The sequence below is a fragment of the Pectinophora gossypiella genome, chromosome 3, assembly GCF_024362695.1.
Source record: "Pectinophora gossypiella chromosome 3, ilPecGoss1.1, whole genome shotgun sequence".
Taxonomy (NCBI): Eukaryota; Metazoa; Arthropoda; class Insecta; order Lepidoptera; family Gelechiidae; genus Pectinophora; species Pectinophora gossypiella.
This window is the reverse complement of record NC_065406.1, coordinates 1,475,034-1,490,731: the sequence shown is the minus strand read 5'-3', so window position 1 is coordinate 1,490,731 and position 15,698 is coordinate 1,475,034. Positions and strand designations below refer to the sequence as shown.

General features: G+C 39.0%; 1 protein-coding gene across 2 annotated transcripts in view; it reads left to right on the top strand.

The window, feature by feature from the left end:
• The window catches only part of LOC126382234 (uncharacterized), a 39,117-nt gene that overhangs the window by 16,499 nt on the left and 6,920 nt on the right, over nucleotides 1-15,698 (top strand). The window contains exons 3-5 of one of the 2 annotated variants that reach the window (XM_050032036.1): nucleotides 2,790-2,875; nucleotides 15,083-15,163; nucleotides 15,452-15,579. In XM_050032036.1, the coding sequence (XP_049887993.1) occupies nucleotides 2,790-2,875; nucleotides 15,083-15,163; nucleotides 15,452-15,579 (295 nt within the window). The remainder of the gene's footprint in view (nucleotides 1-2,789; nucleotides 2,876-15,082; nucleotides 15,164-15,451; nucleotides 15,580-15,698) is intronic. The other variant, XM_050032037.1, reaches the window with a different exon arrangement.

The window sequence follows — 15,698 nt, the reverse complement described above, 5'->3', positions numbered from 1 at the left end:
GATGCAAGTTAAGATGAATTATGTTACACGTGTTATAACAGCATGAATCCTTCACAAACAGTACTTATATCACTGAACACAAAAATTATCTCCGTATTTATAATAGCTACAGTTACGAGAATTAGACAGAAAGAAAGAGAATTTTTTGAACATGAAGTGTGTGCTAATAACTCAAAAGTGATACAACTCGAGTTGTATTACTTTTCACCGACGGTACAGAATTATGAAATTCTGATTACTAAATAAAGACAAATCTAAAACTAACGAAATACATTTTCTTTTTACTATTTAACTTATTTATGAATTTAAATCAAAAAAACGTAAAATAAGTCCGACATTTTATCACGTTTTTCTATGACGTCACAGTGTGCTTTTTCATATTTTCAAAGTAATTTCGTGTTTTGACTTTTAGTAAAAAGTAACTGATTTGACTTGTTGGATACTAGCCTATTGGGGTAGTCAGAGAACCAAGCTCGATCAACCCACGGCTCATGAGCTTTTTGTTAGACGAACAAAAATGGACCATTTGGGAAGAAATTCGTCGCGTGGTTCTTTTGTCGATTAAAAACGTAATACTGACCAAAGCTTTGAGCGTTTAGACTGTCATGACATTTAAGTCTGTCTCATTTTATCTTAAATACTTTTTTTATTGCGATTTTTTATTAAACGCGCTCGGTCTGCGATTGTTGAAGTTAAGCAACTTTCGCAAAGGCCGGTCATAGGATGGGTGACCACAAAAAAAAGTTTTCATCTCGAGCTCCTCCGTGCTTCGGAAGGCACGTTAAGCCGTTGGTCCCGGCTGCATTAGCAGTCGTTAATAACCATCAATCCGCACTGGGCCCGCATGGTGGTTTAAGGCCCGATCTCCCTATCCATCCATAGGGAAGGCCCGTGCCCCAGCAGTGGGGACATTAATGAGCTGATGATGATGACTTTTTATATTATTTTAAAACATGTTTTTTTTCAATATCACTGTGCTGAGATAGATCTACCTCACCTCCTATGGGTCTTAATTCTTAATTTAGTCTTTTTAGCCGTAAACCGCTAAAAAGTAAAAGAGAGAGCGTGCGCGGGCTGCCTGTCTCGCTCCCACTGATGAGATTTTTGTTTGTAGTGTCCGGGGTGTGCATATACTAAATGCTTGTTGATACCGTCCTTGTAACATGTGTACGTGTACCAAAATTGTACCATCCATACGGCACCTGTACCATCCGTACGGCACGTGTACCAAAATCCTACCATCCCTACGGCTCGTGTACCAAAGTTGTACCACCCCTGTAACAATAGACACACGACGACAATGCCAATGACGCAGATCAACTAACCTAACAATTAGCAAATGAACAACAGATAAAGGAATTCTGAAACAGCGCTGTTGCGTTTCCCGCACAGGAATGCATGTTGTCCCATTGTTATTCTATTACCAGTATGACATGTGATAATATTTAACTTGTGTAATAGCATGGCAGGTGTGGGAGGAAATAACAGGGGTGTTAAAAACGTCACATCGAAGCAATTCATCTAAAAAGGCACTATTGCAATTTGACATTCGCGCGTACAAAAGTAAGTGCGCAATGCAAATAAATCCCGACGACCCTATTACTCTAGCCATAGAGGCAGCCAATCAGCTCGCGACACCAAACACTTCAGGACCCCGATACCGACCCCGCCGGCGTGGTCGACGATTTCCCTCATTCAGCGCTTATCGCTATCGACCCACTAGGGTCCGGTTAAAGAGAATTTATTTCTTATTTTCCAACATATTACATGGGTCGATTAATTCTTTCAAATATTTTTCCTCTCAGACGACGCCCTGAGCCGAGGTTCGCGCCCAACTGAGCACCCTCTCAGGTCTGTTGTCTTAAACGGTGTATCGGGTGAGATCCTTCAGTGCTCCCCATTTGTCCGGCCAAGTAGTTAATGCCATCTGCGGCAAATCTACAATAAGTCACGTCAAAAAAAAAGCAAATAGCAATGTTGCTTTTTTAGATGAATTGTTTTGATTTTTAACCCCCCGGGTGTAACTGTAGAGATGTACACCCGCATTCTAAGACTCGAACTTTCCTCAATTCGAACTGTGAACTCAGTTGAGGCGATCTTAAGGAAGACCTCGAACTTAGCTAGACGGCGATACGGCTCACCACCTACCGTGTTGGTCTAACAGAAAGCTCGGTGAGGCGCGGGTTTCTGTTAGGACTTAGTTCATTATACGATATTTGTGCTTCTGACTACATCAAAAGGAAAAGAAAGAAAGAAAGAAGAAGGAAAGAAAAACATTTATTTTAGAAACAAGTAGGTGGTTCACACAATAGAAAAATGAACAAAATAATGAATTTAAACCTTATCTCTAAAAAGGGACGTCAGCTCAGCAAGATGTTGTGACACTCCTACATTGAGGGAGAGCCACAACGCTGATTTTCAGCTGAACCCCAAAAGGTCGTGACCTAATGTTTATTTATTTATCAAAACTTAAAACTATCATTACAGGACCATCCTAATCCGATAGTACAGCACTTATATCTACTTACGACAAATAACACAATACATACAAGCTTTTTCAAATTCGCTCAGACTACAAACAAATAAGTCGATCCTGGTTGCAACCTCATTGAGTGTGTGCAGTGCGCGGATTAAAGGCAATTTGTTAAGCAGGTTGGTGCGGCCCCGCGGCACTGCCAGCAATTTTGGTTGCCGCCGTCGCTCCACGTAGTTATTATGTTGTTTCGTTTATTTACAAACCATACGAGAAGAAAAAGCCATGGATTGTAATTTGTGGTAACTTGTTGCAGGTGTACCTGGCGAGGGTCCAGCGAGATGCCCATAAGAAACTGTACCCCTTCCGGTCAGATGAGAGGAGGAACCTGCTCTGCGACCGGTGAGTGTAGACATGCTCATGGTACAACAAAACCAGGTATGCTCAATCCTATGAAAAGCCGCCATTGCTAGCCGTCTGATGACGTAAGTGTTACATGAGTGTTACCATTAAATTGGTATCTCCAACATTCCAAGGACTTTGGCCGGTCACATACATTCGGAATTCCGTTTCGGAATTTCGATTCGAAATACTGTTTCGGGATTCCGTTAATATATCACACAATTACGTTTATTTCCGTTCGGAATAACAAGGCTCAGTTGAGCGACGCTAGAACTTGAGTTCAGACATTTGGCATTATGGACGACGATTTTCTTATCGCGATAGCACTGTTGCTATACCTATCAAGGAAAAAAAAATACGTCGCCGTTACTGGGCCATGCATAGGCCATCATACGGAATTCCCAATCAGATTAAATTTCGAACGGAAAAAAACTGTAAGTATGTGGTTGATTCATAGATGTTGTATGGATTTAATGCGTTCGATATTACGAATCGATATTTCGAATCGAAATTCCGAAACGGAATTCCGAATGTATGTGACCGGCCTAATTTTCTTATTGAAATTTAAACGAATTACTGACTAGCGTACTTATTTACTATGACTTGTCACATATATAAAAATCATTAAAACTGCAAGTAAATCTTATGCCAAAAGTTCAAAATTTCCTTGAAAAGTACATCAAAATCGGTAATTTATTTTTACAAAATGGCAATGGAGGGTGAGACGACGTTAGCGCGGCTAACCTTGAAATGTTAGCTGTCACTTTTGAGCATACCTACGGGCTTAGCACCGTAAGCACGCGACTCTTTCTCGCCGCGAGAGAGATCATCTGTCTCTTTCTGTGCAGTACTGTGAGAGAGTGACGGGTGACATATGTCGAGGCGAAGAGAGACGCGCGCTTACGGTGCTAAGCTCGCTGGTTTTGTTGTACCATGAACACGCTAGTACGTACAGTCATGAGCAATATCATGTACCCACTTTAGAACCCTGTCGCACTATCATATTTGACATTTAATGAAACTCACTGTTCAATTTGTCAAGTAAGTTAATGTGACATGGTTTCAAACTAACATATTAGTACTCGTGACCGTACGTAGTATTCCTTATTCTATGAATTTTTTATAATAAATACATAGATAAATTAGAAGCCTTACAAAAAAAAACCCTAAAATATCTTGACTATAAAAGTAAAATTTTCCTAAACAGCTACCACGAAAGATGTGCTCATTATAAGTTATCCACCCTGTCTGACCGACTATTCTTCTTGACCAATTATTTCTTCATGACATCATTAACGGACGCATGGACAGTGCATGCCTACTCTCCAAAATAACATTTAACGTGCCTAGGCATCGTACAAGACATACCACACACATAGTCTTTTCTATTAGGCGTTATCGTAGTAATTATGCTAACAATTCTGTCATTGCTCGTATCTGTAAAACTTATAACGAAAAATTCTCTGACGTCGACATATTTCTATACAAGAAAGAAACATTTAAATATAAAATTCTTCTTGAACTAAATAATGATGCTTAACTTGAACTTTTATCATTACTTTTTGTAAAACTCAATATCACTTTTATTTTTTATTTTATTACTTATTATTTTAATTCCCAATTGGTGCTGTTTGTACATATGTAAACAGTCTTCTAGTGGCGTGATGTTTGTTTGTGAGTCGTGTGTATAATTAGTTTAATTAATCTAATCTAAGCATATTATGTTTTTGTATGAATAATTATATCCTTGTGATGCTTATATTTTTAATAAATATGTGTAACGCGTATCCTATATATTAGATAATAAGGTTCTGTTTCGGGTACTATCATGTATTATGTTATATTATGCGGTCTACTGTTCCTCTTCTTATTAATATTAAGTACTACTACTCTAGGGAAACCTATAATTGGCCTATGTATAAGCACCATTACCACTGTTAAAATTTAATTGTAAGCTGTTGGTTTTCTCAATAAACAATAAAATAAAATAGAAGCTAGTAGGCACAAACCACGACCGTCACAGGCTGGGCCACAAACAGACGATTTCTGAAGATCTTCTTCTATCGTGTGGATTGTGAGATGAATTACCAACTCCATCAACCCTGGTATCAGTATTATTACTGAGCCGCCATAGGCCCCTGATATGACTCATGTAACGACTACGTACTTACGTCATTAATGTAATAACCGGGACCAACGGCTTAACGTGCCTTCCGAAGCACGGATCTTTTTACTTTTTGGACAATCAGGTGATCAGCCTGTAATGTCCTCACTAAACTAGGGATCACAAAGTGATTTTTGTGATTTGTCCCCACCGGGATTCGAACCTGGGACCTCCGGATCGTGAGCACAACGCTCAACCACTGGACCACGGAGGCCGTTTTAAGAAGATAAATTATTATTATACCGTCACTATAGATGATCCCTACTTGTATGGTGGTACTTTTGGCCGTTCGCGCGACATAGTATCAGACAACAAGTTGTCGTCTGATTACTTGTGTGACTCTGCCCACTCCATTAGAGGCCGCGGGCGTGAATAATGGGAGTGTGCCTGTTCCAACAAGGTTTACGGGCGTGATGTTTTCCACTAAGACCTTTTGACTGAATATTGTAGGTTATGACGTCAATCCGATTTACCTATTTCATTGTTGAGTTAGATATAAGATATAATAATCTCACGATAGATAAACATTTTAAGTACCTGCTTGAAATATTCTATACTTCTCACCAAAAAATCCATGTTCTTTCTATTTGTGTGAGTGTAAGATGTGGTATGCCTGGGTGTAATAACAAGGGTCATCATTTATACCCAAAAACAAAGATGAAAGATGCATAATATGTCTGTTATCCATAAAATTAGAAGGTTAAATGAAGGCAACTCTGTACGGTCACGAGCGTTAATATGTATACACTTTGGTACCATGTCACATTAATTTTTTTTACAAATTGAACTGTAAGTCTCACTAAATGTCAAATATGTTAGTGCGACAGAGTCCTAAAGTGGGTACATTGTATTGTTCATGACTTACAGCGCTATCTACGTTTTTTTGTAAGTCTCTCCTTGAACTCTTTTTCTCTGTAGCCTATCGTGTCGCACTACCATAAAATAAGGAATAATACTACGTATAGAACGGCAACTCTCCGCTCCCCACCAGCGTATGAGCTAGGTTTACCTCACCCCCCTCGAACATAGTTTAGACTTGAATCGTATAGCGTCAGACGTCACACACACAGACGCGCGTGTATGATAACGTCAATGTGTGGTGTCTGTGTAAAACGAGGTTGTTTGTATGAAGTGTCCGGGGTGTGGCACTACTGAGCAAAAGCCTCCCCTCTCTTCCACAGTTCTTAATCCAGGCATATAGGCTGATAGGGAATAACGGGCATGAATTATAATTATTCAGATATACAGTCATGAGCAATATAATGTACCCACTTTAGGACTCTGTCGCACTAACATATTTGTCATTTAGTGAAACTTACAGTTCAATTTGACAAAAAAGTTTATGTGACATGGTACCAAAGTGTATACATATTAATCCTCGTGACCGTAAGTTCAACATAACATCGAGACTCGTGGCCTTTGAAATGTCGTGTTAGAGGAGGATGGAAAGAATAAGTTGGACAGAAAGGATAACTCATAAGGAAGTGATAGTACCTAATAGTAAGGGAAAAGAAGCAAATATTGAGAGTTATTGAGAACTGAGGCAAGATGATTGGACACTTAATAAGAAACGACGAATTTATTAAAAACATCATAGAAGGGAAGCTACAGGGAGAGAGAGGAAGGAATAGACCAAGAAGAGCTTACATGGAACAGATTAAAGAGAAGGCGAATGTCGTATCTTATAAGGAAGTGAAAGAAATTGACCTTTGATAGACAAGAATGTAGAATGCTGCACCGACAAGAGCGTGGCTCTTATATTAATTAATGATGATGTTCAGCGTACGGTCACGAGTACTAATTTGTATATACTTTGAAACCATGTCACATTAACTTTTTTGACAAATTAAACCGTAAGTCTTATTAAATGTCAAATATGATAGTGCGACAGGGTTCTAAAGTAGCTACATCATATTGTTCATGCATGACTGTACATGTTGTATGCAAACAACGAAACGTCACAAGCTTATTCACCTCTTACTTCTACTAAATAAGACTCATGTTTATGACTTACTTTTCGCAATAGAGTAGGTAAATTCAAGTCTTGTAACCTTGTTCCCAAGTCATTCAAATACGCGACAACATCCGCTGAATGAATCGCTTTCTCATGTTAAACTTACATATTAGCCTGGGAAAACACAAATAATGAAATGAATGAAGGCACCTAATAGTGATGTATTTAATATGTTTTCTTTTTAAATTTTTGTCATGGTACCTGCGTTTCTGCGATAATGAGAGAGGGTTGAAAATCAGTGTTGCCATGTGGGCAAATAATCGCTGAACTGTCATTTTTTCGGTGGACTGCGGCACTCATGTTTTATCTATCTTATAAGGAGATGTAGTTGTCACATGAGCCATGAGTTTGAGTAACCCTCTTTTTATCGTGTGGGTTGTGTAGTAGATAACCAACCTCATCAACCCTGGTGTCAAGGTTATCGAGCCGCCAAAGGCCCCTCACGTAACGACTACTTACATAAGACAGTACTCGTAGTAACCGGGACCAACGGCTTAACGTGCCTTCCGAAGCACGGAAACAACCCTGACGGGTTGATGAGGTCAGTCATTGGTCTCACAACTCACTCGAGAGAAGAGCTAGATCAATATTTAAATACCTTCAATCGACGAAGCAAGAAGCAATTCATTTAAGAAAGCAATATTGCAATTTGACATTTGCGCATATAAAAGTAAGTGCGCAATGCACACAATTGTCAAATAGCAATATTGCTTTTTTAGATGGATTAAACTGAAACAACTTGAAACCACACTTTGTATTTTTGTCTTAAGATGAAGATGACGAACTGGCGGGCTAAAAAGTCCACATCGAAGCAATTCAGCTAAACAAAGTAATATTGCAATTGCTATTATATGCGCATATAAAAAAATAAAAATAAGTGCGCAATGCGATCAAATTTTTAGAAGAATTGCTTTGATGTGGCCTTTTTAACCTACCTGTTTTTGATACTTCCTAACACTGCCGAAGTGAAAAAATGCCTGCCATAACAATATCACACCAGTTACAATGTTGGTACGAGCTAGTTTTATAAAACAAAGTCGAAACAATAGCTGGTATTGCTATTGTTGAATAGATGTAGTAAACGAATCCATTGTCGTTATTTCTCAGTGCATTGTAACGATCCAGCTATGCGTGAGTAAGTTCGAAAGTTCAATGAGGATTGGTGAAGACATATCTGTCAGGGATTAAGGTTTATTATACGTACAACTCAACTCCAGCGGGCTTAGCACCGTAAGCGCGCGACTCTTTCTCGCCTCGACATACGTCACCCGTCACTCTCACGGTACTGCACAGAGAGAGACAGATGATCTCTGTCGCGGCGAGATAGAGTCGCGTGCTTACGCTAGGCCCGCAGATGTTTGTTAAGAAATACTTACGGCAAATACCTATTAAAGATCTTCTGGCCTAAAACTGTTACAAACACAGGACTGGGCAGAATACTGTGGAGGCTGACATCCGCACACGGAAATGGCGGTGGATTGGTCATGTCCCTAGAAGACCTGTGGGGCACCCGTCCTGACAAGCTCTGATCTGGTGTGCGCGTGGAAAACGCAAAAGGGGCGGAGCGAGACCGTCTGCGCCCTCTCCCTCTTACTTCTCATAGGCTTACGGCCATTTAAGCCCCCGATACCGACCCCGCCGGCGTGGTCGACGATTTCCCTCATTCAGCGCTTATCGCTATCGACCCACTAGGGTCGATTAATTCTTTCAAATATTTTTCCTCTCAGACGACGCCCTGAGCCGAGGTTCGCGCCCAACTGGGCACCCTCAGGCCTGTTGTCTTACCTTGTACCGGGTGAGAGCCTTCAGCGCTCCCCATTTGTCCGGCCAAGTAGTTAATGCCATCTGCGGCAAATCTACAATAAGTTACGTCAAAAAAAAAGAAAAGTCCATTTAAGATCAGTCATGTGCTGTCCCCAGGAATCTGTAATAGTAATGACATTGCCTGCTTGCAGAAGACGACCTTAATATACAAACGCGGAGTCCCATGCGTCGTAAAGTTTGCGGACGAGGGGAGTGCAAAGTTGAAGTATGAACTATTTGCTCATACTTGTATGGCGCGCGTTCACTTGGCCCTTCCAACCTCTTTCTTCTATTTCGTGTCTAAAACCTATATGTGACACCAATTCTTACATTTTATTGTTATCTACAATTTTATGTTATCAGTAGTATCGATATAATATTAAAACATAGCTTCTCGCCGCCCAACATAGTGTCATATCTTTCTCTTTATCATGAGCCAGACATTTTAGTGTAAATTCATTGCGCAGTTGAACGTAGAAACTTATACAATAACGCATATGTACAGTCATGAGTAATATAATGTACCCACTTTAGGACTCTGTCGCACTAACATATTTGACATTTAGTGAGACTTATAGTTCAATTTGACAAAAAAGTTAATGTGACATGGTACCAAAGTGTATACATATTAATGCTCGATACCGTACATAGGCCGATCAGCGACCAGCTGTCATTTCGTCTGTCGGATTTTTTGTCTTTAGATATGTGTTGCCGTTTCTTTCTGGGACTAGAAAGTCCCTTTCATACATTTTAGATTTAGTACCAATTATTATACTTCCTATTTTCTTAAAAAAAAAAATTCTAAAATATTTATTTTTCAAAATTGGCTTACAAAGTTAGCGCTTTTTGAACGTCAAAAAATTAAATTACATATTATGTAACTAGCTGTAATACTACTACCACATCGGAATCTGTAACGCTGAGGGAAAGACGTGGCCAGAAAACCTCCCAGCACAGGGCCCTAGTCCTACTGTTTCATGTTTTCCTTTCTTTTTTTTTTCTAAATCCAGTTTGTATTTCAGGTTTACTCTGTGTCCCACCCTACGTTGCCATTTCTTAAAATATAAATTACCCACGTCAAATGTTTTTAATTTACTTTGCAAATAAATATTGTACTTTTATTAAAAGATTTACGTACATTTTTAATGCTTTTTATATATTATGTGACAAATACATTAGTCAGTAATTCACTTAATTTTCAATAATATTTACGTCCTTGGAATGTTGGAGATACCAATTGAATGGTAACACGTCATCAAAGGGCTAGCAATGGCGGCTTGTCCTAGGATTGAGCATACCTGGTCTTCTTATACCATGGTCCAAGGTTCATGCTGCCAGCATAGAATAAGGAATAATACGTATAGAACAGCAACTCTCCGCACCCCACCAGCGTCTAAGCTAGGTTTACCTCGCACCTCGAACATAGTTTAGACTTGAATCGTATAGCGTCAGACGGCACACACACAGTTTAGCGTGTACGATAAGCTGCAAAAGTTCAATCAGTTTCATGGAAAGTAATAAATTAACTGATTGCACTTAAGACCTCCTGGTTACATGTTTCTGTAATAGACCATAAACACCTACAAAAACATGACAATTTTATTAATGGTTCATAATTTCACCACTGTTTACTAATTCGCTGGGCTCAGTGACTGAACTTTTGCTCTTCAGAATCAGAATCATTTATTCAACATAATTATCATGGATAAACCTGTTGAAGGTCAATGCAACATTTTTGAATTTACGTCATTTCGCAAGGTGTTATGGCTGAGGAGAAGAAATTACAAGAAACTGCAACAGCAACACATCTTTTAAAACAATGAGGGTACATTACAAGTTATTTAATAACTAGAGGAACACATTTAATACCAGACATTTTTATCATTTAGGTAATCATTAATCATATAATAAGCTTTTTTACATAAAGTAAGCTTCACGTGAGCTTTAAATTTATTCTCTGACAAATTTAAAATATTATCTGGTATTTTATTGTAAAAACGTACCTATACATAACCCCAAAACAGATGAATTTAATTTACTTAATCTAGAATTTTGAACAACAATTTTATTTTTATTCCTTGTATTGTAAGTATGCCTTTCACAGTTTCTCGGAAGGAGAGATACATTTTCACGTACATACATAATGTTTTCATAAATATATTTATTTCTTTAAACAGCTCCCTTAATTCTTTGATTGTACATTAACGTCAATGTGTAGTGTCTGTGTAAAACGAGGTAGTTTATATGCAGTCATAGAATAAGGAATAATGGTACGTATAGAACGGCAACTCTCCGCTCCCCACCAGCGTCTGAGCTAGGTTTACCTCACCCCCCCTCGGACATAGTTTAGACTAAAATCGTATGGCGTCAGACGTCACACACGCAGATGCGCGTTTACGATAACGTCAATGTGTAGTGTCTGTGTTAATCGAGGTTGTTTGTATGAAGTGTCCGTAGTGTGCCGTCAACAAAACGTATGGTAGTTTGTCATGCGTTTTATTGCCATGGAGTAATTATCTGCATATTTAAACTGTATTCGTGACTAGCCTCGCTATTGACACAGTTTTGCCTTTCACTAACGCGATCGAAGGATAGACATTTATAACTGGTCCATTGCTGGTTGTTACCCGGATGAAAAGTTGTTAGGGTTCCGTAGCCTAATGGCAAAAAACGGAACCCTTATAGATTCGTCATGTCTGTCCGTCTGTCCTTCTGTATGCCACAGCCACTTTTCTCCGAAACTATAATAGCTATACTGTTGAAACTTGATAAATATGTGTATTCTGTGAACCGCATTAAGATTTTTACGCAATGATAGAAAAAAAAACAATAAATTTTGGGAGTCCCCCATACATAGAACTGAAACTCAAAAAAAATTTTTTTCATCAAACCCATACGTGTGGGGTATCTATGGATAGGTCTTCCAAAATGGTATTGAGGTATCTAATATAATTTTTTTCTAAACTGAATAGTTTGCGCGAGAGACACTTCCAAAGTGGTAACATGTGTCCGTCCCACCTGTAACTTCTAAAATAAGAGGAGGATAAAACTAAAAAAAATACATGATGTAGATTAGCATGCAAACTACCAACGAAAATTGGTTTGAACCAGATCTAGTAAGTAGTTTTTTTTAATACATCATAAATCGTAAACCGTAATTTACTTTTCATTCAATCAACTCAAGTATAGGAACGAAAAAAAACTTTTATATTGTGTTACTTGCTGTTACGGAACCCTTCATGGGCGGGTCCGACTCGCACTTGGCCGCTTTTTTATTAATGTGAAGTGATTCATCATTATCTCTCTCCTAGCCGATTTCGGCTACAGCGACCACTGCTTCCCATGGTAACTCTTTTCTTAGTTAGGAGCTTTGCTGAACAAACTTCTAGCAAATACCGGCTGAGTACTCTCTAACACGATGGTATAGAATAGGCTGGTAAACTTTTACCATTATGATTCAAACTCGTTTGACGCTATAAATGAACTCTATAGCAACGCGATAAACATACCTAACTAATGCGGATTAAAACTAGAAGCTCAAATGTAGGCGGCAGCATGTTGGTGTTTCTAAATTTTGACAGTCCAGCCAAAATTCGTGATAAATTACTATAAAACGTGCGAGAAACGTGGAGTGTATGCCGTCTGAAGGATGTGTTACGAAATAGAAAAGCAGTTTTAAGTTTACGCGGTTATTATCATAATTAAAACACATAATAACGGGTCCTTACCGCGTTTAAATGGGGATATGAGACTCCCGATATTTGAAAAAACGTGAGGACACAGTGAGTGCGGTTTGTCGTAGTGAGTTTGGTGCGAGTTCAGATGGTTCCGAACATTCCGATATCAAAAACATAAACAAGCGGCAAAGAAAGAGGGTAGACAGATATGTCTGCCCGTAGAAAATTATGGATCTACCTACTCCACTCCAATCTCATCAGTCATCCCGTGATCATGGCACTTGCAACAGTGTCGAAATATCGGGAGGACCCATTTAAACGCGGTAAGAACCCGTTATTATGTGTTTTAATTAGAAAAGCAGTATCGATTGAATTCGTTTTTCAAATTGTTCTTCTTTCCGACCTTTAGGGAATAAAAATAAAACTCTGATTTTGCAGTTAAACAGTGCGCAAAGGGTAATAGTACTTACCTATAGTGTAAATAATAACGTTTTTTTTTGACGTGACTTATTGTAGATTTGCCGCAGATGGCATTAACTACTTGGCCGGACAAATGGGGAGCGCTGAAGGCTCTCACCCGGTGAAATAATAACCAAAACAATAAGTTTGTTTACTCAAATAGCATGGGGAACTGTCAAAATTTAAGAACACTCAACAGTAGCGACACCTGGGGTGTTAAAATGGTCACATCGAAGCAATTGATCTAAGAAAGCAATGTTGCAATGTGACATTTGCGCATATAAAATTAAGTGCGCAATGCAAACAAATGTCAAATAGCAATATTGCTTTCTTAGATAAATTGCTTCGATGTGGCCATTTTAACCCCCTGATGGGAGAAATAGGCAGGTTTTATCCTCATTCTAAGTGCAACGCGATAAGTATACCATTCTAGGTCGTTTATCGCGTCCTATTCGATATACGTGTAGTTACAGGAACATGTTTACTTTAGAAAAACCTACTAAGAAAACATTGATGCCGGTTCTTTGTTGTTATCATATAATTAAACCGTGAAAATGAGCCATTAAGCGGTAAAAACTATACTATTTTACGTTGTATTATAGGTACTACGTAATTAAACAGAACGACCAGTTCGGTACAATTAATGATTATCACTACATAGTATAAAACAAAGTCGCTTTTTCTGTCCCTATATCCCTATGTACGCTTAAATCTTTAAAACTACGCAACGGATTTTAATGCGGTTTTTTTTTAATAGATAGTGATTCAAGAGGAAAGTTTATTATGTACAATAACATCTATGAAATAGTGGAGAAACACTTTTATTTTTGAGGTTTTTAATGTGATGTCGTAAATAATTTCATTTTTTCCTCAGCATTGCACCCGTGCGAATATAATTATTAAGTCGATAATAATTAAGTCTGTTAAAGTACACCAGATGGCGTTGTGCCGTTAATGCGTTCATGAGCATTGTGATGTATCAGTCGACATTAACGGCCTCCGTGGTCCAGTGGTTGAACGTTGTGCTCACTCCGAAGGTCCCGGGTTCGTATCCCGGTGGAGACAAATCACAAAAATCACTTTGTGATCCCTAGTTTGGTTAGGACATTCAGGCTGATCACCTGATTGTCCGAAAGTAAGATGATCCGAGCTTCGGAAGGCACGTTAAGCCGTTGGTCCCGGTTATTACTTACTGATGTAAGTACGTAGTCGTTACATGAGTCATGGCAGGGGCCTATGGCGGCTTAGTAATAACCCTGACACCAAGGTTGATGGGGTTGGTAATCCACCTCACAATCCACACGATAGAAGAAGAGTCGATCGATTCGATCCACTCATTTCTACCTAACAGTACCTTCATATCGATGATGTTTACAAAAACTCACTAAAATACTATTTTAGATAACGTAATTACAAATTAGTCGAGCGTATCTTAATTATTTCACTTCCTAATTCGTGTCCGATAGCAGTGCAAACAATTTCCTTTATATTATGTATGATAATAATAAAATGTGAGGATGATAAGCTGTTTAAGCTGAAAATCAGCGTTGTGGCTCTCCTTCAATGTCGGAGTGTCACAACATATTGCTGAGCTGACGTCCTTTTTTAGAAATAAGGTTTTATTAATTATATTCACTCCTACTGTGTACCTATACCTACTTATATCTAAATAAATGATTTCTATTCTTTTCTTTAGAGAAGGAAGTTTGCTTCTTATTATTACGTATCAAAGAAATTAAGAAACGTTTAGGTATTATAAAGCGAAACCACAGTAACAAAAACAAAACACGGAATACCACATAACTTTTAATCAAAACACGCAAGAAAAACAACTTACACAAGAGAGTACAAATAATAGACAGTAAACATTAAGGCAAATTGTATTAGAGTGTGTGGACCGGTCAACAATGGTGGTGTCCTTTATATAGTCTATAGTCGTCTGAGAAGGTTTTAAATAATGAATCGACCCTCGTGGGATGATTAATTTACGAGCCAAGGTCTTTTCGGTGTGGCATTCTCCAAGCTAAGGTTTGCATGCTCCACCTCACAACCCACGCGATAGAAGATAGTAATGTTGTTGCTGGTTGCAGGGAGGGCGGCAACATGGAGCCCACGACGAGCCGGAACGCTAGCACCGGCCAGGTCAGCCGTTGGGCTTCCCTTAGAGTCAGGTAGGTCCATGCTTTTCACAAAATTTCGTAGCAATTAGGCCATTTGTCGCGGCCAAATAGCGAAATGACGTCCGAGAAACATTCAAAAAGCATTTGAAATTCGGGCTGTTGACTGTCCTCTCCAGCGGCAGTATTTACATCATTCTTCTTCTATCGTGTGGGTTGTGACGTGGATTACCAACCCCATCAACCCAGGGTTACTATTGAGCCGCTATAGGCCCCTGACATCAGATAGAGGCTTTTTCCTTGCAATGTGTTTTTAAATGCATGTTATTTCTGTTTGGCTAGGATGCTGGTGAACACGCACCAGTCGCTGATCTTCCTGATCCACAACGTGGTCGGCTACCTGCTCATGTTGGCGGTCATGGTGTACAACGTGCACCTGCTGCTGGCCGTCGTGTTCGGGATGATGCTGGGTAAGGGTGGCCTTTGGGAAAGGGATATTTTGAACGTTAACACCTTTAATGATAGTGTATAAGTGTGATAAATAAATGGGTCGTTCTTCTTTTTTATCGACAATGATCTGTCCTTCGCT